General features: G+C 38.8%; 1 protein-coding gene across 7 annotated transcripts in view; it reads left to right on the top strand.

Annotated features, from left to right (window-relative positions):
• Window positions 1-26,859, top strand: part of CDH8 (cadherin 8) — a 721,537-nt gene that overhangs the window by 565,138 nt on the left and 129,540 nt on the right. For all 7 annotated transcript variants that reach the window (XM_021093979.1, XM_021093977.1, XM_021093978.1 and 4 more), the window contains 2 exons: window positions 2,390-2,577; window positions 5,759-6,012. In XM_021093979.1, the coding sequence (XP_020949638.1) occupies window positions 2,390-2,577; window positions 5,759-6,012 (442 nt within the window). The remainder of the gene's footprint in view (window positions 1-2,389; window positions 2,578-5,758; window positions 6,013-26,859) is intronic.

Below are 26,859 nucleotides of genomic sequence, written 5' to 3'. Positions count from 1 at the left end.
GAGAATTAATCTGCAAAAATTCCAAGACAGAAAGAACAGAAACAAACATGCATTTCATTAGGAATTTTAGAGTTTTCACATCTGGCTGTTTATAAATCAGATGACTGTGCAGCCCTTTTAAACCAAAGGATTGAAATAAAGAACACTATTTCTTTTTTTTTTTTTTTTTTTTTTTTTTTTTTGTCTTTTTTGCCATTTCTCGGGCCGCTTTCGCGGTGTATGGAGGTTCCCAGGCTAGGGGTCAAATCGGAGCTGTAGTCTCCGGCCTATGCCAGAACCACAGCAATGCAGGATTCAAGCCGCGTCTGCAACCTGCACCACAGCTAACGGCAATGCCGGATCCTTAACCCACTGAGCAAGGACAGGGACCGAACCCGCAACCTCATGGTTCCTAGTCGGATTCGTTAACCACTGCGCCACGACGGGAACTCCAAGAACACTATTTCTTGCATCCATCTCCCCACTCTTTCATTTCCTTTTCAGTTGTTGTTATATTCAGTGCCCTAATGGGCAACCCCTCTTTCTCAAAAAATAGTTGTTTCAGTTCAGCCATGCCAGATAAGTTTCAAATGTGTTCCCTTTCTTGGTGGTAATAACTATTACCTATGATCACACTGATGAGGATGTTGAGGGTAGGAAGATAGGGATGGATAAAGAAATGTTCCACAGGCTTGGTTTTCCAAGGCTCCCTGACGCAGGACCGGCAGCAAGGGGAGGCTCCTTGCTGTCTTATTTACTTAATAAGCACACCTCAAAGAACCATCTCAAAACCTTACCTGAAATATAAAGTTTGAAGGAAATGGAGTCACTATACCAATTATGAGAGGATTGGGAGATTTGTACAGGGCATGGGAACTTTCCTTGCCTACCTTACAGCAGAACTGTTTGGAAAACATTTTTATTCCCCAGTCCCATAATACCATGATTTTAAGAGGCACTTTTATGTCATCATGAAATAAAAGTATGTTAGTGCTAGAAGAAACCCTTGCCCATCATCTGAAGTAATCTCGTTATACTGGGTAAAATGAGCCTAAGTTGATTCAAGGGACTCAGAGATTGAGTTCAAACTAGAATTAGGTGATGTTCTCTAGATTTAATTTTTCCTTTGGGGCTTGTGGTTCATTGAGTGTTTATATTTTCCTTGTTCTTATTGCAGTGAGACTAAAACTTCCTGATTGTCTGGGTTTGGGTTCCCCAGAAACAGGTACTGAGACAAGAATTTGTTTATCAGTAGGAGATGATCCCAAGAAATGCCACTAGGGAAGTGAGAATGCGAGAGAGAGAAAGCCAATGATGTACATTCTCAGGCCAGTTAGCACTTTGGGCAACTGGCACTTCATCCCATTGGGGAAACTCTGGAACACTGTAAATAAGCAACAGAAGAGAACTAGCTTAGTGTTATCCTACCAGAGAGGGGAGGAGCTTGGGATTTTATGTACTAAGTTGTCTTTGTCGGCTGCTTCTCTGGGGTTATTAATTTTCTGTTGGGTCTAGCTTGACAAGCAGTGGGCAAAATGGCTTCTGAAAGCCAGAGGAAACCCTCAGGCAAAGAAATGCAGGAATTGGCAGTTGAATGTAGGGCAGGTGTGACTGGAAGGGGTCATGGCCATAGGTCATGGGGTTCAGGTACCTACGGCATGCCCTACACCAATGAAAGTGGGTGGCGCCGATACAACAGCCAAAATGATTTGGATAAAGTTGGGACGAATAGCACTAATTGGGCACGTTTTCCTGCCCCCAAAGGAAAAGGAACATACATTGTAATTGTATTTTGCCTAGAGAGTTTGGAAGGTAGGATTTTTGGTCTTCAGAGCAAGGAGGACTTTAGTAACAAGAGGAGTGTTTCATGTGTCTGAACAGCTTGCTGCAGGGCACAGCAGAAGCTTGGTAATTGGATTTTATCAAAAATGGTCTACAAGTCTGTAAATATAAAGGTAACTTCAAAAGTGACTTTCAGCGTGTTACACATTGCATCTATCTGTGCTGAAATTAGCTTAATATTTTATGTTGGGCAACAATGAATATCCCCAAGGGCAGCCAATGTGATTATACAGCAAATTGGAGAGAACATTCACATAGACTCACTAATATCCTGATATAACTCTGCTCCAAATATATACTTGGTAAACATATGGTTGAATAAGTCCCATAACTCAGAAGAGTTTCAAAGAGAGATCGGTACTTCCTCTGGGAACGATTTGTCTCTGACTCATTTAAAAGATTGTACATTCCACAGCGGGAAGGATGTCTTTGTCTTTCCCATCCCTATATGGGTAGCATCCGTACAGACATACCCAGAACAAAGGCGTGTGCGATACATATTCACCAACTGTGAATTAATGAATGAACGGAACATGTGCAACGCTCAGTGTTTCTCCTCTTTTCCAAGGTCTGTATCACTTCTCGGTACCAGAAGATGTGGTTCTTGGCACTGCAATAGGGAGGGTGAAGGCCAATGATCAGGATATTGGGGAAAATGCACAGTCATCCTACGACATCATTGATGGAGATGGAACAGCACTCTTTGAAATCACTTCTGATGCCCAGGCCCAGGATGGTATTATACGCCTGAGAAAGGTAAGGTCAGGAAGGTTTTGTTCATCTTCAGAATGCCTCTCTGGAACTTGAAGTCTGTGGGCGCTGGGTGGACTTCTTGACAGAATCTGAGAGCTGTTGGAGGTTTGCCTTCTTTAGCTGTGAGAAAGTAAGAGTCCTTTTTGCACATCCTCTCTCTTGGCCCCACCTTCCATTTCAGCTCAGTCTCTGGTAAACAGTGACCATGGTGGTGCCAGCCTCCCATCTCACCCATCATTCCCCTCCTGTCTAGCCTCAGTGTTCTTCCATGAGCTGCAGGAACTTGCTCTGTTCTTATCCAGAGCATCCAGCTATGTAGGCAAGTCAGCACTCCAAGGGCAACCTGCAAGCATTGAAGGACAAAGATGGGTGGACAGTTTCTAGGCTTTGAGAATTTTTTTTCTGGGGCCTATTGTCTGTCGTTCTTCAGAGGATTTTCAGGGGAAAGAATGCTCATTAGCCCACAAGGATGGCAAGGTCAATGGCTTTTAATCCTTTTCTCTGCCTTCCTCTCCCCATTTTTGCACTGCTGCTCCCTGGAATATCTCTGCACAGTGCCTTCAAGGCTGCTAAGTCTTCATTGCACGCTCTGCTTTTAGGGAACCTCAAAGGCAGACAAAGCAGACAGATTCAGTTATTCTGGCTAGTTCCAGCACCAGAAGGATGGGGGCCACCCCACTACCATTAGAACCCCAAACCGTGATCAAATGTGCAAATGTTGTGGTAAATGCAACCCATCTTTGGTTTGTTCCTGAGGGTGAGATTACCACTGGAGGAGGAAACATCTCCATAAATAGCACAAATGCTCTATGGCAATCCGACTGCTTTGCCCCCAACCGTGTGTGTATGTGTGTGTGAGTGCGCATACCCATGTGTCTGTGGTTTGTGTCTGTGTGTGTTCAATGTGAAACATTCTGTGCATTATCCATGTTTATTTCTCATCATGACAACTATGTCTATTTAAAACAATGTGTAGAACACAGTTCAGTATTTTACAGACATGAGCATTTGCAAAGAAAATGCCCTTTTATCCTCCTGAGTGTTTTGTTTAACATTGTTCCTCACATGCTTGTCATGGCGTAGGACACATTAATTTTAAAATAGATTGGTTGATTCATGAATCAGGAGATACATGGCAGATCACACTCTTGGGAACCCCCAATTTAGCCCTCTGTCTTTCTCAGCATCCCATTGACATGACTCCAAGCTTATTATCTGACTCTTTCTGCCCCATTACCCAGGGATCTGCTTCCAGTGCTCATGGTCTTAAAATCCCCCCTTGAAGACGTACTGATAATGAGAACCTGAAATTCTCTGGATATACTTTTATAGACAAAATCACTCTTAAAAATCCATTTTGAGGAAAAAAATGGCTGCATCTATTTTAACTCTGCTCAGTAACAGTACCTTTAAACCTGGATGGAACTTAGTTGCAAAGTATTCAAAACTCATGTTTGAAATAGAGTGCAGTATAATTATATTCGAGTCAATTATTGAATAACCCAGAGCCACATTTTCCTTGGCTAATGATTCCTAATGTCATTTTTATTGTTATTATTAACTGCAATTCTTTGTTACCATAAGGTGCTTTTATAAACTGATGCAATTAGCCGCTTGCTATATTTTTAGCCACTGTTATTCATAAACTTGGAAGCATGTACTTACTACATGTCTTGACACCAAGAAACACATGTGTTTTACTCTGGAGAACAATGTGTAGGGAGTCATTTTACCACAATTCATGGGTCCTCTTTTTTGTCTGATCAAATCCCAAGGACACCGGGATGTATCATTATGTTGGGCTAAGAATTAAGCAGAACACAATCTGTTATATTTAATAGTATTTGTAATAGTTTGAAATTATGAAACTGTTACAGTAAAGGTGATTAGAAAACTGTAAATCCATGGTGTATGTGCCTGGTAATTTCAGAATAGACGGGGCATTGGGTATCCACCTTGTTCATTAGAAAATATTTTCCAGAACAAGCCAAGTCTCTTTAGAACAAAATTCAAAAATAAAAATTAGCACACAATTTTGAAATAAGAATACATCTTTAGGCTTGTACAGGAGTTCTGAAAGAGTTCACTAATGCCAGCTTGTGTTCTAGCTTCTTATTTGTTTTTAAATTTGCATTGCAGATTTTAAAGTTCTATTTCTTAGAAATTGCAATGCAAACCTAAATTATCTTTTTGAACCTTGACAAAGTACATCTTTGACATCTGAAGTATTATGTGTTGCCCAGAGAATTGAACTGTGAGGGTTCTAATGCAGATGGGCTTCTGATTATTTAGGGGGGCTGTGTTCTTTCAACTACCTCTATTTACCTAGAGCTTTAAGTCTGTAGGGCTTTTAAGGAAGGAGGTATTCATAGGTCAGAAATATTTTCAGTAATGGTGCACTGAGGTAATTTCAAATTGCTTTTAAGTGGTTGGTGGAAGACACAGTCAGGCCTAGTTATCTATCTATATATACGGCTCTCTTCTAAATATAAACACAAGTAGATATGTATCTGCATTCATATTTCTTTATGTGCTCACCTGCTTCATAGCACAAAACTCATAATAGAGACCTTCTAAGAATGCCCCAAAACATAATAAACCTCATTGTGGCCACATGATTAGTAAAGCAGTGATGCTTTGGAAGTGAAATAAGAAAACACTCTTTGTTGGGATTATTGTTAAATTATGCTTCATAATGTCTCCATGGACTAAACAATGATTATTTCTAGTTCTTTTACATTTCACACACCGTTGCAGAAATGATGAAATATTCTTCCCAGATAGAGATTGTGTTCGATGCTGCCTTATCTCCAACCGGCAGAGGCCCGATTAACTGGCTGATTGGTATGCGGGTCATGCCATCACTAGTAAAATTTTATTATGACTCTGAAGTGAAATTTTGATGGCACAATTCATGACTGTGAATATTTTGTGCATTCCAAGTGAAATGAGCAAAACAAAACAAAACAGTAGGAGATGAGATTCACTGAGTTTGTATAATCAACAGATATCAATAAATGCCTGTAAAATTTACAGGTTGAATCTAGGGGAATGGAGAGCAATCCCATTAAGCCTCACCAATGGGCTTAAATGCACATAACGATCATCCATCAGCATTACACTCATTTGTTCCTGCTGCTGTGGTCATTAGTGAGAAACATTTGTCTTTGTCATTTCTTAACAGCCCCTGGATTTTGAGACCAAAAAATCCTATACGTTGAAGGTAGAAGCAGCCAATGTCCACATTGACCCACGTTTCAGCAGCCGGGGGCCCTTTAAAGACACGGCGACGGTCAAAATTGTTGTCGAAGATGCTGATGAGCCTCCGGTCTTCTCCTCCCCGACTTACCTCCTTGAAGTTCATGAAAATGCTGCTCTAAACTCCGTGATTGGGCAAGTGACCGCACGTGACCCTGACATCACGTCCAGTCCTATAAGGTATTTCTCTTTTCAAAGGAATACTGACAAGCAAACCAGAACATGTAATTATGTGCACATACTGTGCGGCTGCCTGTGAGACTATGCTCGCATGACTGAGAAAATTTGGTCGACATATACTCTGTGTGTGTGTGTTTTGTACACACACGTGCCCATACACCTACAAAGAGCTGCATACAATGCCCAGAGCCAGGAATATCAAGATGAAGAAAGCTATTTGGCTTTCTGAGAACTCAGTATAAAAAGCAAGATCACATATATTTTGCAGTGCATTTGGGTGGATCTTTTGTATTATATCATTTGTGCTTCATTGTGCATTTCTTTTTTTCCCTAGCATTAGGAAAGCATCGATGTTTTTGTTCTTTCTCCTTTGATAATTAGAGTGGATTATGTATAAGAATTTAGAGGCATGGGAGCACTGTCTCGACACATTAAGAGACCCCTATCTTATTTCTGCATTTGGTGTTTGGCTTTGGAAATATCTTCTTGTCACTTTATGGGCATTTCTGATAGGTCAGCATATCTGGATTGGTGCCTTTTAGACAAAATCTTTCTCTGCCAAATATCTTCTGTTTCTACTTTCCTTGCTCAGAAATTTTCCTGAGATGAAAAATATAATCCTTTATTAAAATTTTTCTTCCTTTTTTTACAAATGACGTTTAGTTCTCTTTGTTGTTGTTGAACTGTGTATATCTTTTCTCTTTTGCCAGCCACCCAAATGACAATACAGATGCTCAAGCTAAATAGTTATCTTCCAAAAGAACACTGAAAATCTATAACTTGTCCATCCGTCTCCAAGGGTGAAGTGTTGGTTAATGAGGTGTTTGAGGTGGATTTCAAATATTGTCTTAGAAATGTTTGTTGAAAAGAGAAAGAGAGGAAGAGGGAAGGAGGGAGAAAGAGAGAAAATTCTGTCTTGTAGATAGAAAAATACATTTTTAAAGAATTGTCCAGTTAATCTCTGAGTTAGTTGTCGACTTATTCCCAAGTCATTCAGTTTCTAAGCCACAGAGACCTAGGGCAGAGAGCTTTCCAGTTTCTTTATTCAGGGAAGTGAGCTTTCTGAAAGTTTTATTTATCCACTTCTTTTTTATGTCTTCAACTCTCTGTACTCACAAGGGTAGTGAAACTATGAGGCTGGAGGTGAAATTCAGCAACATAGTCAGTGCCCCAAATAATTGGAGTTGGGCAAAAAAAAAAAAAAAAAAATTCTTTTTCGATCCAGAAAAGTTATTTTTAAACATAAGCCATTTCTAAATACAGGATAATTGAGTGTATCTCATAAGGATCCAAAAAATATTTTCCTTAAAAGAGATCTACCTCTAAGAAGGTAAACCTCCACCAGGGATTTGAGGGGTGGTCCCTTGCCCATTCTCTGTTCTAAAGGAATTCAACCTGCTATAGTCATACAGAATATCCCCTCTTTAGCCAATAGAATTGACTCTCTCTAAGGGCCAAAGATTGAATGCAGGGGCAGGAAGTGTCCAGAGAAATAACTACATGGGCATCTGTTTTCTAACTAACTAGTGAAGTTGTGTAATGGCTTTATGCTGAGATTCTGATGTAAATAGAGACAATGATAGTTGTTGAGTGAATGGATATGAATCTGTCGCATTGTTTTCATGTTATTTCAGCTCTTCTGAAAGAACACAAGACACAGCCATTGCCACTTTTGTCACATCTTCAAGTGTAGGAGAGAATATGAAAACAGGAAACAAGAGAGATCGTCGCCGGGGAACCAGTTTAGCAATTGATTTGTCAAGATTTGTGCTCTTGTCAGCAAAGAACCCACAGGGGGCTCAGAGGTATTCCTAATTGAGGACCCTCAGGAGAAGTGGGGGTTCAGATATCAGGGCAACCCCATAGTATCAGCGAGAACAGACTTCCTGTGCAGAGACATGTTCTTCATTAGCCAGAAGTGAGGTTTGAGGAACTTTTGATACCAAAGTGACACTACACTTGAATTGGCATAACTGAGTAAAAATCCAGTTCATAACCCACCCATGTTTTTGCACATTTTATAATCTCTCTATTTACTGATGTAAAACTGGGAGATTTACTGATAATGATTCCAACAATCGGCTACAATGATAATCATTGTAATTGATGGTTATTATTATTGCTGTTCTTATTTTTTATTTTGGTCACTGGCATGAAAGGCAGGTGTAGAAGGAGCTTGAGACTGCTTAGCAACAACTGCCCAACTTGGAAGCCTTTTGTTTCCAGGTAAACTAAAGGGGTTTGGGGGCTTTGTTATGGGGAAGAGATGGACAGATAAAGTACCACTTGATGACAGGGACGTAGCTCTAGTTCTGATAGATGTCAGACAAGTACTGGTTCCTTGGCATGTGTGGTGTCACCCAAAGAAGGAACGATTACTCTTTCAAATCATTTACAACAGGGTTTTGATATGTTATTCAGAAAGTGAGGCCCACACGATGATGACTGGAGATGGATTGGCCCCGTGGGATGAGATTGTAAGAACCGCCAACTGCATTTTTCAGCATCTGTTCTGTATTTTTGTAGTTGTTCCCCACCCTCCTACCCGGGCCCCCAGTTAGATTGTGGAGAGCAGGTTTTTTCTCTGTGTGCACAATTGGTTAATTTTTGTAGAAAATTAAATTTCCTGACTAGCCAAAGCAGTGCACAGCTCCTTATAAGTCTAGCAGACAGATTTAGAGCCATTTAACCTTTTAATACAGAATGAGAGGACACAGATATTCAGGAAATTACTGAGTTACAAATAGCAAAGCATTATTGTCTTTTTAGGACTGTTTTATTTTATTTGCTAATAAGGATGTATCCATCTTTTAGGGCAATGTTTACTTTGCCATTCAGCAAGAAATAGGCATTTATTGTGGTATCTGCCATGTTAAAACATGCAGCCATTAATTGGTTCATCAACTTCACCTAAGATTCAGCTTCTTTGGAAAGCACGTTGCAAAGCTGAAAATATCTTGTATTTTAAAATTCTAACTAACTAAACCTATGTCTGTATCCATAAACATATCTCTACCCATGTCTGTGTAATGCCATCCTGGGCAAACAGACAAAATTCATGGTCTTACCATCTCTTTTCCAGAACATTAATTAAGCATGTACTGTTTTCTTCCATACTGTATGCCTCTCTCATACAGAATACAGTTTTGCAAATTATTTAAAAGATACCCTAACTTGAAACTGCACAGAGTACGTTTTTGAACCTATCGTAGCTACTCTCAGTCAGACAGATGGTCTCTGGGATATTCTGAGACTCAGCTTCTTCATCTGTATTTTGGGATAATATCATCTTCCTCAGAAGGTGCCTGAGGTAATTAAATGATTAAATAAAATAAGTGGAGCTATTGACATTACCAGCTAACAAAGCCACCATAAATTTTGTGTCTTAAATGCAAATTAAAAAGCCAGTATTCATTTTATAACATTCTTCTGGTAAAGGTTCCTGACTGTGTGCAGAATTATGTTTTTTATTTAACAGTTTATATGCTAAATAGTCTAAGTAACCTCATTTTGTCTAATGTTTCCTTGCTACTGTGGTAAATATTGTTAGTAATAGGTGGGTGTTTAATATGTGGGAGGGATGTATTAAATGGGTTCATTTCATTCCTTAACACCTCTATGTGATAATATGTGTACTTATTCAGCAGATGAGGAAACCTAAGATAAAAGACTGACTAACTTGCTCAGAATCACACAGTCAAGAAGGAGCCAGTGGTGCACATCTGTTTTCGTGTGCGTTTGTTTTCTGACTGTATAGCGCCTGTTTTCTTTCCCTCTGTCACACCCCCTTTCTCTCCCTCTGATCTCTGTGACTCAGAGTATGTGCCTGCGGGTTGGGATGGTTTAGCAGGACCAATCCTTTTTCACCAAATCTTACTTTATGTGTTCATTTATTTTTAATTATGTTTTGGATATACAGTGTTATAGTCCAACATCTAGTCACCATCCATCATTACACAGCAGTCCCCCTTCACCTATTTCACCGTCCCTTCCCAGCATTCTTCCTTTCTGGTAGTTATTAATCTGTTTTCTGTTATGAGTTTATTTCTGTTTTACTTTGCTTGTTCATTTGTTTGTTTTGTTTTAGATGACACGTATGAGCAAAATCACACACTGTTTGCCTTCTCTGACTTACTTCTCTAAGTTCAGTAGTACCTTCAAGGTCTGCCTGTGGTTTTACGAATGGCAAGATTTCATTCTTTTTTATGGTTGAGTAGTATTCCGTGTGTGTGTGTGTGTGTATGACATTATCCACTCATCCATCAGTGGACACTTAGGTTGTTTCCACGTCTTGGCTATTATAAACCATGTGCATTGAATTAGCAGGAGCATTTAGTTGAAATAATAAACTGTCTTTTCTGTAAATTGTCTCATTCAATCTAGGATGCATACCAATAAAGAAAGAGAGTATACCAGGTTGGTATTAATTAAGCAGAGTATGGGCGGGGCGTCCCTTGCTCATCCGTCTAGACCCTTTGTATGGGTTTGTTTCTATTGGCTGTGAACCAGTTATAATTAGGGAGGTAAAGGGAGAAACAGTTCAGTGGTATTTGATGAGTTAGACATGGTGCTAATTTTCTCTTATGTGTCATTTCACTTAATTCTCACAAGAGACACCAGTGTAGTGTAGTAGTCAATGTGATTCCAGGTTTATGGAGAAGGAAACAGAGGCTCTGAAAGGATGAGTTTCCTGTGTGTGTTGATACGGCAGGGATGTGGGCCCCGTGTTTAAACTCAGATTTCTTCTTTCCATCAGCCACCACGTGCATACTTTGCTTGGTTCTTCTATTTGGCATGAGGTGTGGGATGATGACAGCTAATGTTTACTGAGCCGAAATTTAGTGACAGATCATCTGAAATGGCGTTATAGGCAGCAAACCATTTATACTTCAGGTAAAAGTTCCCAGCACAGAGTAGGTGTTAAGTATAAGTCAGGGCTTTCATGTGAACCTGCTATGGCCCATTTTTCCTCCTCAGTAAATTAATGTCAAGTGTGTATTTGTTGTCACCATGGTGCTGAGACAGCATGCAACTGTTTTTTAGATAGGTGCGTCCTATTTCTTTCGAAGTGGTCACCGTGAGTAAGATGTGAGCTGCTTAAGTTAAAAGTGGGATGATGGCCATTCAGCAGGCAGAGTGGGTCGACACATGACCACAGTGGCCCCAGTGCTTTGTTGTCCTAATTCCTCTCTTAAATGTAAGTGCCCACTCAACACAAGACACTGCTTTTTATTTTCCTACTTGTATTCTGGCATTTTTATAATTCAACACCGTTACCAGGCTTGCTGTTAATGAGCTCTTCCCTGAAAACACTTCTTATAGTCCTGATGTCCAATGATGCTAAAGTGAAAATATCTCATACTGTAGAGAACCTGGCAATTATTTGGTGAATAAACTGTGCATCGATTGATTCTCTCCTCGATCTTGAAATAACTCTCAAAAGACCTAGTCTTCTGTTGTTGTTTTTAATTGTGATAAGAATGTTTTACATGAGATCTGCCCTTTTAACATATTTTTTTTTGAGGGGAGGTTGTGCACCATGTGGAAGTTCCTGGGCCAGGGATTGAACCCTTGTTAAAAGGGGTACCCAGAGCCACAGCACTGACACTGCTGGATCCTTAACCCACTGAGCCCTGAGGGAACTCCTTGACAGATTTTGAAGTATATAAAACAGCAGTGTTAACCCTAGGCACAAGATTGTACAGCATATGCTGAGAACTTACTTGTCTTGCAAAACTGAAATTTTATATCTATTGATTAGAAAATTTCTCATTCTCCCTTTCTCCTAGTCCCTGGCAGCCACCATTCTATTCTTCTGTGATTTTGACTATTTTATTTTTTGTCTTTTTTTTTTTTTTTATTTTCTAGGGCTGCACCCACAGCATATAGAGCTTCCCAGGCTAGGGGTCTAAGCAGAGTGACAGCTACCAGCCTACACCACAGCCACAGCAACATGGGATCTGAGCTGTGTGCTCACAGCAACGCTCGATCCTTAACCCATTGAGTGAGGCCAGGGATTGAACCCACAACCTCATGGTTCTTAGTCAGATTTGTTAACCACTGAGCTATGATGGGCACTCCAATTTTGACTATTTTATTTGTCTCACATAAGCTCTATATTACCCTGTAACTGGTTTGTTTTACTTTGCATAATGTCCTCCAGGTCCATCTATGTTGTCACATATTACAGAGTTTTCTTCTTTTTAAGGCTGAATAATATTCCATTCTATCTCTATAGCACATCTTCATTATCTCTTTATCTGTTGACAGACATTCGGATTGTTCCCGTATATTGACTCTTGTAAATAGTGCTGCAGTGAACACAGCAGTGCTAATATCATTTCAGTTCTTTTGAATAAATGCCCAGAAGTGAGACTGCTGAATTATATGGGAATTCTATTTTAATTTTTAGAGGAACTTTCATACTGTTTTCCTTAGCTACTGCACTGCTTTGCATTCCTGCCAATGGTGTGCAAAGGTCTAGTACAAGGACTAGGTTTGTCTGTCTGTTTGTTTGTTTGCCTCACCTGCATCATGTGGAAATCCCAGGCTGAGGAACCAACCCATGCTACAGCAGTGACCCAAGCTGATGGGGTGTCAATGCCTGATCTTTAACCTGCTGAACCATGAGGGAATACCCAGACTAACTCTTTTTAAAACAGGTAAAACTTGGCCATGGAATTCTTGCACACTCTTAGCCTGTTAAAATGTGATTGTCTCTTCCAAGTCATTTTTCCAAAAAACTCACAATGCCACTAATTCTGCCTATAGTAATTAATAAAGACACGTGCATTCGCATGTTCATTGCAGCTCTATTCACAATAGCCAAGACATGGAATCAACCCAAATGTCCATCGACAGGTGATTGGATTAGGAAGATGTGGTATATATACACAATGGAATACTACTAGCCATAAAAAAGAACAAAATAATGCCAGTTGCAGCAACATGGATGGAACTAGAGACTCTCATACTAAGTGAAGTAAGTCAGAAAGAAAAAGACAAATACCATATGATATCACTTATATCTGGAATCTAATATACAGCACAAATGAACCTTTCCACAGAAAAGAAACTCATGGACTTGAAGAATAGACTTGTGGTTGCCAAGGGGGAGGGGGAGGGAGTGGGATGGATGGGGTTCTTGGGGTTAATAGATGATGCAGACCATTGCCTTTGGAATGGATTAGCAATGAGATCCTGCTGTATAGCACTGGGAACTATGTCTAGTCACTTGTGATGGAGCATGATAATATGAGAAAAAAGAATGTATACATGTATGTTTAACTGTGTCACCATGCTGTATAGTAGAAAAAAATAAAAGTTTAAAAACTCAAAAATTAAATTTTATGTTCACTTAGCCACATAGCTATTAATTCATTCATTTACATTACTATATATACATAGTATTTGTAGTATATATATATATGTATGTATGTATGTATACCATATATGGCATGGTAAATATGATTGATCTATATCTCTACCTATATCTATGATTTCCTGAGGAATTTTGATAAAGACAAAGCCTCAGCCCTCATGGCCCTTGTTCTATACTATAGGGGCTGGTTGAAGTGCCATGTCAAATTCAGATCTTCCTCATTTATCTAGCTAAACTTTAATGCTATTCAAAAATGTTAAAACTAGATGACAACTTTAGGATCACATAGAGGACGAGTTTTCCTAGTTTTCTAGTGAATTGGAATAGAAGCAACCACAAATATTCAGTGATGCTGAAGTAGAAATATTTCCCTCTCTAGAGAGCCTAATATTAATTTGAAGGGTGGACTATGTGTATATAACTTTCCTCAATTTGATTCCCTCCCTTCTACCCCCTCCTTCTCCCTCCCTTCTTTTGCTTTGTCTCTCTCGGTAGAAAGAAATGCTTTGGGTAGAAAAAGCCTCCTTTTTCTCCTTAGAGGAATAATAAGTAATATGTGATGCAGGGACTTTAGAATTCTGGGACTAGCAAAATTCAGATAATATTATTTATTAAAGCAGTTAGAGCAACCAGTAGAGCAATTAGAGGCAAAAAAGCTGAAAACTTGTAGATGGAATTTTTGATACTCAAAGTGCACGCAAGGAAATGTTAAAATGGTTTCTTTAGGCATAATAACAAAAGCTAGAATGAAATTAAACAGTGAGAAAGAAACAGTTGGAGTTCAGTGAAATATAATAACTGATTCATAACTAAGGGGTTTATTTCATTATTAGTGGCTTTAAATAGCATCTTCACTTGCAGTTGGCTCAAAATTGTATCTTTCTATAAATTTTCCATACAGAGGCTGCAAACTAATGTTTAGCAAAATATTTTTATAACACAAAGGTGCATTTATGCCTGTTAAGTTTGAAAAATAGATATGCATTGCCTTCTTCCAAGAACAGCCTCTCCCTAACTATGCTCTGAGGAACCTCATTGGAACAAAAGACAGTGCAGTCAGATCAATTTGAACTAAGGTTTCTTCGCACTAGAATTTCACAGATAAGTTAATAGGCTGAGGAGCTTTGCACTCTTTAGGAAGGAGAGACTTCATCTTTGAACTTTCTGTAGTTTTGCAGAGACTCTGAAGCATCTTATATAAAAGGAGGACACCCAGGCATCTGTGCTGGTCTGAGCTCTAGATTTTAATGTATCGAGCTTTGTAGATATCATGATACTCCTGTTTGTGTAACAGAATATATGTTTTTATGTTACTATGTAAGTGTGCCCCATTTCCCTACTGTAGAACCTGCCTAGAGGAGGAACTACTTTACCCCTATTACATTAGGCTAAGAGTCATTGAGCTATAGCCTCTGTGCTGAATCTGGCCTCCCACGTTTTCTATTGCAACACAGCTACCTTCATTCTTTCATGCCCTAGACCTGCAGAGTGGTGTAGTTGTGAACGAGGCAGTAGGACCTGCAAAGCCTAACATATTTACTTTACAAAGAGTTTCTACAGTAGACTGGTCAAGGCTTGGGTTTTCTTCAGTAATTTGAACTGTTGGCTCTCCTGTTATTCTTGCATTTATTCTGTCTTGGAAACGCCCTAAAAATAAGATTTTAAAGATATTTTTAAACCTATAGTAGTCAAAGAAATGCTTTGTATTAGAATCCAGCTGTATATGTTGGGACTGACATGTTTCATGCTTGCCTTAGAACCCTGGGGATGTTCATTCTCGGGGGCCCCGTGACAGTGTGCCCTTGCATTGAGGCTGCCAGGAAAACCTGGCTTTGTTTAGTGTGGCTTTGGGGAAGATCACCATAACTACCATACAGACTGTGAAGGGACATCCTGAAAAAGACCGAGATGCTTACCCACTTGGAAGGGGGAATGCATTTGTTTTTTTGCATGAATTTTTTAATAATACCCTATTTTTCGACCTGTCCCTTCCTTTCTCCAGACCTCGGTGATGGCTACAACACAGGGTTTTAGAATGAGGCTGGCGATTGCCTTAGCCAAACTCTGGTCTCTGCATTTCAGTGTCTTGGCAAAATCTCTGACTCCAGCAGGATTTCTCAGTTGGAAAGCATGAGGTGGCATGAAATAGAATTTCAGTTGGAATAGACTTGCTGCAGTATGTTCAACAAACTCTAACATGTATTCTCTGATACGAGAGTAGATATTTAACGAGTGATACTAGAAATATTTTGTGGCTCTTTATTCTTGCCTACTTAGTGTTTTAGTCAGTGCCCTTCACAGATATCTCATTTACATTATACGTTAACTCTGTGAATTACCCACATTCTTATTCCCATGAAACACATGGTTATAGGTTGTTTTCCCTGGACGTAGATGGAGTTTTGAAATACACCCTTGTTTGTTAGAGACCAGGCCCTGTGCCTGGAAGAGGACAGAAGCAGGCTGGACAGGGGAGCCGTCCAACTGCAGTGGAGTCCCAGCAAAGCCTTGGCCTGGCCCAGCGGGCCTCTCTGGACGGAGTGATGTCATCAGAGGAGTCCAGTGTCGTGCCGGAATGGTAGGGCCTTTACCCTCTGCTGGCTAATCTGCAGATACTTCTGGAGGAACTTTCTGTACATGAGGCAGATTCTAAGGGGCTGGTATCAAGGCTCTCTCCTGACCACTGTTTCTACACCTTATCCCTCGTATCTCCATGGACTTGTGAATGAGCACACAGGATCTCTCTACTGGGGGAGTAACGTGATGAACTGTGCATAGGTAGTTATCCAGCTCCCACACCCATGTTACACACACTATTGTGTCTTCTCTGAGAAAAGGAAAGATTTGTTCTACATTTTGAATGTAGACACCAAAGCGGGAAGTGATTTAGCTGAAATGTTATCAGCGTGGTCCAGTAAACCTGACGCATAATAATTAAATCTATCAAATTGCGTATATTAGTGAACTATTTTAAAACAGTGATCTAGAAGTTCCGACTGTGGCTCAGCGGTAACGAACCCAACTAGGATCCATGAGGATGCAGGTTCAATCCCTGGCCTTGCTCAGTGGGGTAAAGGTGTTGCTGTGAGCTGTGGTATAGGTTGCAGATGCAGCTTGGATCCTGCATTCCTAAGGCTGTGGTGGAGGCTGGCATCTGTAGCTCCCATTTGACCCCTAGCCTGGGAACTTCCATATTCCATGGATGTGGCCCTAAAAAGGACCCAAAAATACAAAAACAAAAAACAAACCAAAAAAAAAAAAAAAAAGATTAGGGTAGTAAAAATCACATAAGAAGCTTGAAAGAAGGAAAACAAATTGGAAAGTGCTGGTCCGGCATTTTTATTTTTATTTATTTTTAATTTTTTAATTTTTTTGCTTTTTTTTTTAGGCCCGCATCCACGCATATGGAGGTTCTCAGGCTAGGGGTCTAATCAGAGCTACAGCTCCTGGCCTTTACCACAGCTACAGCAATGGAAGATCCAAGCCGTGTCTGCGAACTACACCACAGCTCACGGCAACACCACATCCTTAACCCACTGAGAGAGGCCAGGGATGGCACCCGCAACCTCATGGTTCCTAGTAGGATTTGTATCCACTGCGCCATGATGGAAACTCCCTGGTATGGCATTTTTTAAATTTTTGAGTTTTTTTTTTTTTTTTTTTTTTTTTTCTTTTTCCCTGATTGGTTAAGTCTCTGTTCCCTCTAGGGGACAAAACTCAATAATAATGTTTATATTCTGAGAGAAACAAAGATGCTTGTATAGGCTGAACAGTGTTATCTAACGTTATTATACTCATAAGGCAAAATAAATCCCCTGTTTTGCATCCCAACAAAGGGAGATTGACACTCTTATCTGATGTTCAAATATTTATGGAGTCATTTCAACCAAGCCTTTATTTTTCCTTATATTCCTACATTCTAATTTGACACAATGTATTATACAACCTTGCTTTTGACAAAGGACAATCAGATTTGACTTAATGTTGCAGAGGAAAACATAATATTGCATATTTTAAGAAGAGAGCGTGTTAAAAAAAGGAGAAATGCCATTTCCAGCTATCTCTCAAATGTTTATTAGCTCTCTCCTGTATGTTTCAAGTCAGTTTGCTGGGGAGTGGAATAGACGTAGTTGAAGTGTTTTTCAAATAGGCTTCAGAATACAAGTCAAGTTTGGGATGGTCACTTCATGGTAAATGTGGAGAAAGTTTATGGAAGTCTTAAGGAGGTTTAGAATTATTGGAGATATATTTAATGGTGTGAAGGACAGCAAACGATCTTAAAGGTCTTTTAAAACCAAGGATCTGAAATTGGGCAGAACAGGTTTGGGAAAGGGAGCAGAGCCCAGGGTGTGGAGAATTTGGAGGGCGGGATCTGTTCACTAGCCAAAGAGGAAGTGTATCTAGGTCACCGTTATTAAACATCAAGGATATGATAGTGGGCTTTGCACGTGCTTGAATATATAAGACTAGATTAGACCGTGTGGGTTAGGGCATTATGTTTAGTGGCGGCTGAGGCATTTTTTGTAGTTTAACATACTTGTTGGTCTCTGCCCTAGAAAGATTATATATATCCTGCCTTTTGAATATTTTTTTTCCCAATTACATCTGGAAAGGAATGATGGGTTGCTCATCTGTCAGATATTCCCTCTCATCGCACCTAGTCTGGCCCTTTAATTTTATCGTTCCCTAAACAAACCCGAACTCTCAAGATTTTCTCCATGCATTCCCTTCTGCCGAGGGTGCTCTCCCAACACATTCTACCTGGGAAAATTCGACTCATTTTTCCTGTCCCCATACAGATGCTGCATCCTCTAGATGTCTTCTCTGACTACCCGTCCTCTTTCCCAGGCACATCTGGAGATCCTTACCCACTGCAATGTCAGCCTTACTGTATTGCAGAGTTTGCCACATTTCATTATATGTAATGAGAGAGTCACAACCAGTGTGTCTGAGAGAAGGGCTTTGTTCAAGCATTTAACATCATATTTGACCCAAAGAATCAGTCACTTTATTGAAATTAAATACAAATTAAAATTTTCCATCTGACCTCTTGACAGTGTGTAACACTGTGTTGTATTTTTCTGCATTTTTGCTGTCATATCATATTTAGAATTCTCAGTTATGAAAGATTATCTCCGAAGATATTATGTAAATATTAAAGAATCACGAATCAAATTTTATCCGAGATTCATTGTAAAAATAATCCATTTGGGTTGTGTAGCTGCAGAAGTTTATACATGAGATGGTGGCATTATGGTGTTGTCTTTTCAAGGTATAAGTGGCACAAATGATAAAACAGAACAGATATTTAGAAAATGGGATTTGTTGAACCAACAGATTTGGAATCTGAGATTTCTATATTTGACCCTAAATAAATAAAGGTCTCTGAGGATGATTGTAGTGGGTGAATCTGCTTCATCCTTCTGGAGAAAACAGCACATCAAAATACAACCACATTATGTGTCTCTCCACATGGACACCAAATAGTAGAATCTTTCAAATATTTTGTTTTCTTATTTTAAAAACCTAGATATTTGGCAGAGTGTCTTCTAGAAATAATGATAAATTCTCAGTGTAAAACCATTTCTAAAATGCAAAAGGGGATGTATAGTACATTATCTCATTTGGGATTTACCTTAAACTTTAAAAGAAAGCAACCATATTGCTCTCATTTTTCAGATGAAGAAACTGAGGATAGATATATAAGTTGGATTAGCACAAAAGGTAAGAATAAAAAGGTCTTTCTCTGGAAAAATTATCAGGTACTTAACAAATTTTCTATCAGAAAGCATGTTGTTCAGAATAACTTATTAAGAGAAACTTATTTATCGTCATCTGATTATCAAGACAATCAGTGTTGCTGCCTATATGCACGCCAGACTTTTTTTCTGTACTTTCTCATGTGGCACTGAAGTCATTGGGAGTGAAAGAGAAGTCTCCTTGACATTGGGAGCTTGGTTCTGTACATCCTTAAAATGTTCTTGATAGTATCAGAATCTGGTATTCTGTATTGCAAACAACAAATTCAGCAGGAAGCAGAGGGTCTCTGTAAGTGTGTAGTATTTGGGAGTGAGATTGGGAGGCAGACGATGCTTTAAATGAATGAATGTGTATGTACATATAATATTTATGTATTGACAAAAAAACCTGCCTTATACACACACACGAGGTACGATTTTATGCCAAATACTGGTATGAAATGTAGGCAGTTGAGGTGTGTTAATTGAGTAAACATATGACTCAGGCAAAAGTGGTAATTTAATATAAACAGTAGCAGCAATGCAGAAAGGGTGCTATTTTTCAACATAATATTACCCAGTTGTCCATTTTGACCTATTCTCAACCACTGCACCAGTGGCATCTTCTTAGATTAACTTCTGATCTCTGCAGACTACTCTTGATTGAGAGAACTGGTGACCAAGTTTGTGTGCGTGGTCAGAGTGCAGTAAGTTAAATTAGATCTCCAGACAAAGTGCTAAGCATCTAGGTAGCAATTTCCTTGCATCCGTAGCTTTGACTTCAGAAAGTAAAATGATGAAGTCTTTATCATTTATTTCTAAAGCATACTACTGTAGGTCAGAGGGACTCTAGTATTGTAGCAAACCAGGAGTATGTTGGAATAAAATGGGAAAGCTTATGTAGGGTTTCTGTGAACATTGGTTATCAGGGAGATGCAGTTTCTCAAACATACTGTTTGTTTTGGACTGCGAATGTCTATTTCTAAAACTTTCATCATTAGAATTGATGTTAACGTTACTCAAGGAACCCGTTTGCCCACATACCACTCCCCCACCCCGTGTTAATAAGAAGTTTCTTCTTGTTATGGTAAGAAGATGACTCGCCAAAGTGTAATCTTCTTTTCTCGAATGTCTCTTGTCTGAAGCATCTTAAGGAAATCTTCAAAGGAATAGCAACTCCAAGAGATGTAAATTTTTAAGAAATTAGAATGGAGACTTCAATCCAGGAAACATAAGTCCTATGACTTTTAAGATAGATGCCAGTGAATGTTTCAGTAGATAGAGTGGCAACCAAAGTCATTTTTTTCTCCTTTTTCTTCCTTTCTCATCCTGTCTACTCCCTTTTCTCATATTTCTTTGACACCATGTTTTCCACATAATTACAATTGATGCTGAATAAATGTGCATTCCTCTAATAATCGGTTATTGAGTAACTGCAGTGCAAGATTCCAATCAATGTGGTGTTATGATAGATCAATGTGGTGTTATGATAGATGAATCAAATAACTGCTCTTTGTCTTTCGAGAGCAAAAGTGCAATAAATATTTGACTATAGAATAATAAGAGGAGCAGCCTTGAAGGAGGGGGATTGCCAAAGGCCCAGGCCAGGTTAAGAAGGCTCCTGGTGTATTAGAGTGAGGATACCCAGTATAGCCTTTCATCTCTTCACCTTAGAGCCTGTGTTCTGTGAAGATATTCATGGTAGCAGATATTTTGAAAGAGGTGACAACTGGTACAGATAAACACTACAACAAGTTTTGAACTGTTTTTTTCCCGTGTCACTTGGGAAACGACCAAAGGATGTGAATGGTGATTTTTATTTATATCTTTCCATTTCCGGTTTTTCCTCACCCACAGTCACTCTGGACTTGAACAGATCTCTACAGTTTGAAGAATCAGCTATTAATTAATTAACCAATTAATTAACTGTATCTGGGTTATATATCAACTCATTTACTGCCATGTACCACTCTGAGAAGTGGATACTTCCTTCTAATTTATAAATGAGCCTGTGAGGTTATGACCAGTTCCATTGTTCCAGTGAGATCCCATGAGTAAGAGGCCACTGAAGATTTTTTGGTTTCTTTGTGTTTCTTCTACCTTAATCTGCTGCTATCCAGAAAACATATTGGGAATCCCAGAAAACAGAGTGACTTGAGGATCTGCTTCTGAGACATCTATCCAAAATCATGAGATCTTGAGAATTTGCTTGGTACATTGGTTTCTAAAATTTCTGTTGTTACTTTAGATTTGCTATTTTTAACCTAACCTGTTTTTCTTTGAAATTATTCTCTGCTAATTCACTTAAGAAAAGAGCTTGTATCCAAATCTTGCAATTGAGCATTGCCCTTTATTGCTACTGATGGCAGCTATATCACATCATGGAATGAATAGGATGAGAGGGGAGAAATTGAGATGACAGAGTAGATAGCGATGGTTTAGAAGACTAGAGGAAAAGCAAGCAGAATCTTTGCAGCTAGTGATGAGAGGCATAGCTATGGGTGGGGAGCAAGCCACTTCTGAAAACATTCCTAAAAACGGCACAGTGAGGTGCAGCTTTTTTAAAAAATGTGAGTAATCTTTAACTATGTAATTCATTTTAAGCTTATATAGAATGTAATTAAGCTATAATAATAAATGCTTATATATTAATCAAAATGAATCAAAGAGTGAATGGGTATAGTAATGCTTTCAAGTTTGAGTGGTCAGTGCATGGGACAGAGATTTTGGTCAGAAAAGTTGATGGACCTATCAACACTAAAATGGTGCTAGAGATGCAGGTATCAGCCTCCCCATGTGTTCCTTCTCCTCAGCATTATCAGCAAAAAAGAAATCTTCTATGTGGTTGCTTCCACTGATTTGAGAACTCGGATGAACTTGTTTAGGGACAGAGAAGCAAGGAGTAAAAGGATGCTGGCTTACACCTGAGGGAAGAGCCTGGGAATCATAAGTAGAAACTTACTGTTTACAGATAACAGCATTCAATATTTTCAGTGGATATTTACTGAGCACGAATTATGTGTCAGACACGGTAATAAGTATGCTATAGGTATTACCTCATTTAAATCTCACAAAACCTATTATAATTTTTACAGATTAGGTAACAAAGGCTCAGAGAGATTAATAACGCACTAAATCATACCTATGTAAAAGTGATTTTTCTTGTATCCATTCTACAAAAAACCATAAGAGAAGGATGCAAAAACAAAAAGGCACCTAGCACTGCTTGATAAACATTTGGTGCTCAGCATACATTTGGTGTTTAATGCATGCTTCTTGACTATGTTCCTGTATCTGGATTTTCGAACTGTTTAGCAATTCTCGAAAGCCTTTGTCATAAAAGTGTACTGGGCAATAAACTGTGTAAAATGTCTGCAAAGGAAGCAGGAGGCTTCATGAAATAGTTGAGGTAGACTTTAAACGGAATTTTAAACTAAGTCATTTTCCCCCCCATCAAGTTCCTTCCATTGTGTAATCTTGTAATATTATGACATTCTTACCTCTGATCTTACTAAAGGGCTGTATTTATAGCCTATTTTATAAATTCTTATGACTCACCCCATAAAGTCTGTCATGAACTGGATCTTTTAAAAATGAGAAAAATATCCCTGCCTCTCTTAGAGTTATGGGAGTTAAATAACACCTAAATGTTTTTCCACTTTTATGCTATTTATAAACTGTTAAGAAAGGGCCTTTCTCCACCACCTTCCAAGTGTGGGAGTTTATCAGGTTTCATTAAAGGGACATGATGATTTTACTAATTTGATTATGATGAATATATATTTTTTTTCCTGAAAATTATTTTATTTTTTTTTTGCTTTTTTACCTTTTTTTCTTTCTCTATTGTACAGCATGGTGACCCAGTTACACATACATGTATACATTCTTTTTTCTCACATTACATGTTCCATCATAAGTGACTAGAGAGAGTTCCCAGTGCTAAACAGCAGGATCTCATTTTAGCATCTACTAAGTACCAGGGACTGATTTATGCTTTATTTTTAATCTTTACATCCACACTTGGGAGCTGAGTACTTTCTCTTTGACCTGTGAAGAAACTAAGGATCAATGAATTTATTAATATTCCAGAAACAGCAATGCATAAATATTAGAGATATAATTTATTCCAAATTTGAGTTCTGCATGATACAGATTTCAGTAAGGGCTTAAACTAGCATTTTTTTAAAATTAAAGTTTAGGGTATTAATAATGTTGTGCCAATGTCTGCTGTACAGCAGAGTGACCTGGTCATACCTATATATACATTCTTTTTCTCATATTATCTTCCATCATGTTCTGTCACTTTTATGTGGAATCTGAAATATGGCACAAACGAACCTTCTACAAAATAGACACAGACTCATTGACATAGAGAACAGCCGAGACTGCCAAGGGGGAGGAGCGAGGGAGTGGGGTAGGCTGGGAATTGGGGGATAGTAGAGTCAAACTATTACATTTAGAGTGGTTAAATAATGAGGTCCTACTGTAGGGAACTTTTTTTTTTTTTAATACCAACTTGCAAACTCTGTCATTGTCCCCAGTGCTACTACTTAGCCACAAGTTGTAGGTATTTACTGGACAGCAATCAAATAGCCATGGATTGTGTTTCAGATTGGGGATTCATGAGTATCAGTGATTAGAATGATTCTCATTTACTGTGGCTTCTGGGAATTTGATTGGTGCATGAATGTATGAAACATCAACAGTGCGATAATAAAATTACTAGAACCCAGCAAAGCCTGCAAAGTTTATTTGTGAATATGATGCAGAAAGTGATAATTAATCCTCTGGACATTTCTTAGCTCTTTTAAGAGACAAAGTGTTCATGGTATCTGGAGCAAAAGACATGTCTGCTCAATTATTTTATAGTTAAACTTGGAACCTCATTGGTCTAATCCATAATCATTGTTCCCCAGGAAAATGACTTTTAGTCTTTTTTCCGTAATACAGCAGATTCAAATGTTTTGCAATGAACCACTTATTTCCTCATGCTTAGGATTATTTTGCCAGCACTGTTAATCCAGATATGCCTCTGGGTTCTTAAATCCTTTCTGAATTTCCCTAATCATTCTGAGGGTTGGGCACGGGGTTGGTTTGTAAATTCCTGGTGTATAGATGCAAATCAGTGTCTTAGTTTTCTTTGTAGCTAAGTCTTTACTAAACCAGGAGTTATAATTTCATGGTACATGTTTTCATCAAGGAATTTAGCAATAAACTATTGTCAGTAAAATTAAGCACTTTTAAATATTCTTCCAAAATATTTAATGATGCCTGTGTTTGGTGGGGAGGATTAACAGGAATGCCTTTTTTTCTTAAGATTTGTATCTGGTATAAGAGATGGAAGTAGCACGCCTAATGAAAAAGAAATAGCTGAAAGGAGGGAAAAGTTATCTATATCTCTATATATTTGTCTACCCATCCATCCATTCATCCATCCTTCTTTATAGGTAGATGTGGATGCACATAAATAAGTAGATATACATAAATAAGTATGTATATATAATATGTATAAAATGTGTTGGCAATAAAATATACTAAAAGTATAGACAGAAAATTATGGGAGGAGTTCTCATAGTGACTCAGCAGTAACAAACCCAACTAGCATCCATGAGGATGCAGGTTCAATTCCTGTCCTTGCTCAGTGGGTAAGGATCCGGCATTGCCATGAGCTGGGTTGTAGGTTGCAAATGCAGCTTGGAACTGGCATTGCTGTGGCTGTGGTGTAGGTCAGCAGTTACAGCTCAGATTTGACCCCTAACCTGAGAACTTCCATATGCCTTGGGAGTCACCTAAAAAAAGAGAAAAAAAAAAAAGGGGGGGAGAAAAATATGGGAAATTTATTTTTTCTCTTTTTCTTATAATAACATAGTCTTATTCTTGATGATATAATAAATGTTCATAAAAATGTAAAAAAAAAAAAGAAAAGAAAATACGCTCAGCTCTGAATATCCACAGACTGTGTGTCATATTTAGGGTTAATGGGTACCAGCGAATAGAGAGATTTCATGTGGACTTCCTAGGAAGTCACCTTTACTACAATTTTCTTCAGTCTTTCCTCCTGAATGGGATTGTTCATGATGTTGGTCTTAATTTGGGCTTCTACAGATTCATATGTTTTGCCATGAATACAGATGTGGAATACCATAGAACGGGTGGATTAAACAATAAAAAACTTATTTCTCACAGTTCTAGAGGCTGAGAAACCTAAGATCAAGGTACCAGCAGATCCACTGGGTGGCGAGGGCACGTTTTCTGGTTTGCAGATGGTTGTCTTCCTGTATCCTCATTGGTGGAGAGCAGAGAGAGCCTGTATATCCTACTTTTTTTTTTTTTTTTTTAATAAGGTCATTAATCCTACCACAAAGGCCCTACCTCATTACCTAATCTAACCCTAAATACCTCCTAAAGGCCTTACTTCCCACCTCTATCATGTTAGGGGTTAGGATTTTAACAAATAAATTTGGAGGGAACACAAACCTTCAATCTGCAACACCCTTCTTTGAGCCTCTGTTCTGTCTTCTTTTAATTCCATTCACTGCCTATTTATTTCTCTTCATGCCTTGTGCTCCCTAAGACACACAGCTTATTGTATTTGGTACTCCATTGCCAAAGCTCAGATCTTGGTGTATAAAAAGGATATTAATAAGTGTTTTGGAAAAAATAACTCCTGTATGGTCTTGATGCTTAATTCTGGAGAAGCGTTTGGCCCCACAAACAAAACATGTTAATGTTGGTCTTACCTGAAATGGTTTTCTCACTAGAAGAACCACTAACCTATCCATTTAAAGTTTTAAATTTCATTAAATCTTGTATTGCAAATCTGCTAAAATATCTTTTTTTTTTTTTGGGTCTGTGTCTGAGCACACAAAAGTTCCCAGGCCAGGGGGCTGAACCCATGCCACAGCAGCAACCTGAGCCATTGCTGTGCCAGTGCCGGATCCTCAACCCGCTGTGCTATAAGAGAACTCCTCTATTACAGTTTTTAAAAATCGTTTCTATAGAACAGTCCACATCTGAGTTCTATGGGCAGAGACTGATAGGAAATCTAAAAATAAAAATACATATGTATTTGCTTTTTTCTAGGGCTGCACCCATGGCGTATGGAGATTTCCAGGCTAGAGGTCATATGAGAGCTACAGCTGCCGGCCTACACCACAGCCACAGCAATGCAGGATCCGAGCCATGTTTGTGACCTACACCACAGCTCATGGCAATGCCAGATCCTCAACTGACTGAGCAAGGCCAGGGATCAAACCCACAACCTCGTGGTTCCTAGTCAGATTCGTTTCTGCTGCTCCATGATGGGAACTCCCTAAATATATATTTTAGTTAAAATTTTAAAAAAATGAAAACAAACCAACAGCAGCAGCAACAAAAACATACCTGCTGTCTGATCATATATGTGTTTAACACAGACATTTCCTTCGAACTGCTGTAAATAACTTGCTGTCCAGCTTCATCCTGCTTTGGGCTAATTTCATTGTTTTATATGGTATTTTGTGGCAACTGCTAATTATCATAAGCTGTCCAATAAATGTGATAGATTGTCCAATTAACTCTTCATCAGCATCCATTTTTGAAGATGTTACCTATTGAAACTGATGGCAGTTTATGACCTCCATGTTGCATATGTAGCTAATTACTCCTTGGACAATAATTATTAAGTTTCTTGTTCCTCATTCAGTCCTTTTGTTTTACAAATTATGATACCGTTGAGTTTCCCAATTC

This window comes from Sus scrofa, chromosome 6 (assembly GCF_000003025.6).
Source record: "Sus scrofa isolate TJ Tabasco breed Duroc chromosome 6, Sscrofa11.1, whole genome shotgun sequence".
Classification (NCBI taxonomy): domain Eukaryota; kingdom Metazoa; phylum Chordata; class Mammalia; order Artiodactyla; family Suidae; genus Sus; species Sus scrofa.
The sequence above is the reverse complement of the archived record's forward strand: the minus strand, read 5'-3'. Positions and strand labels throughout refer to the sequence as shown.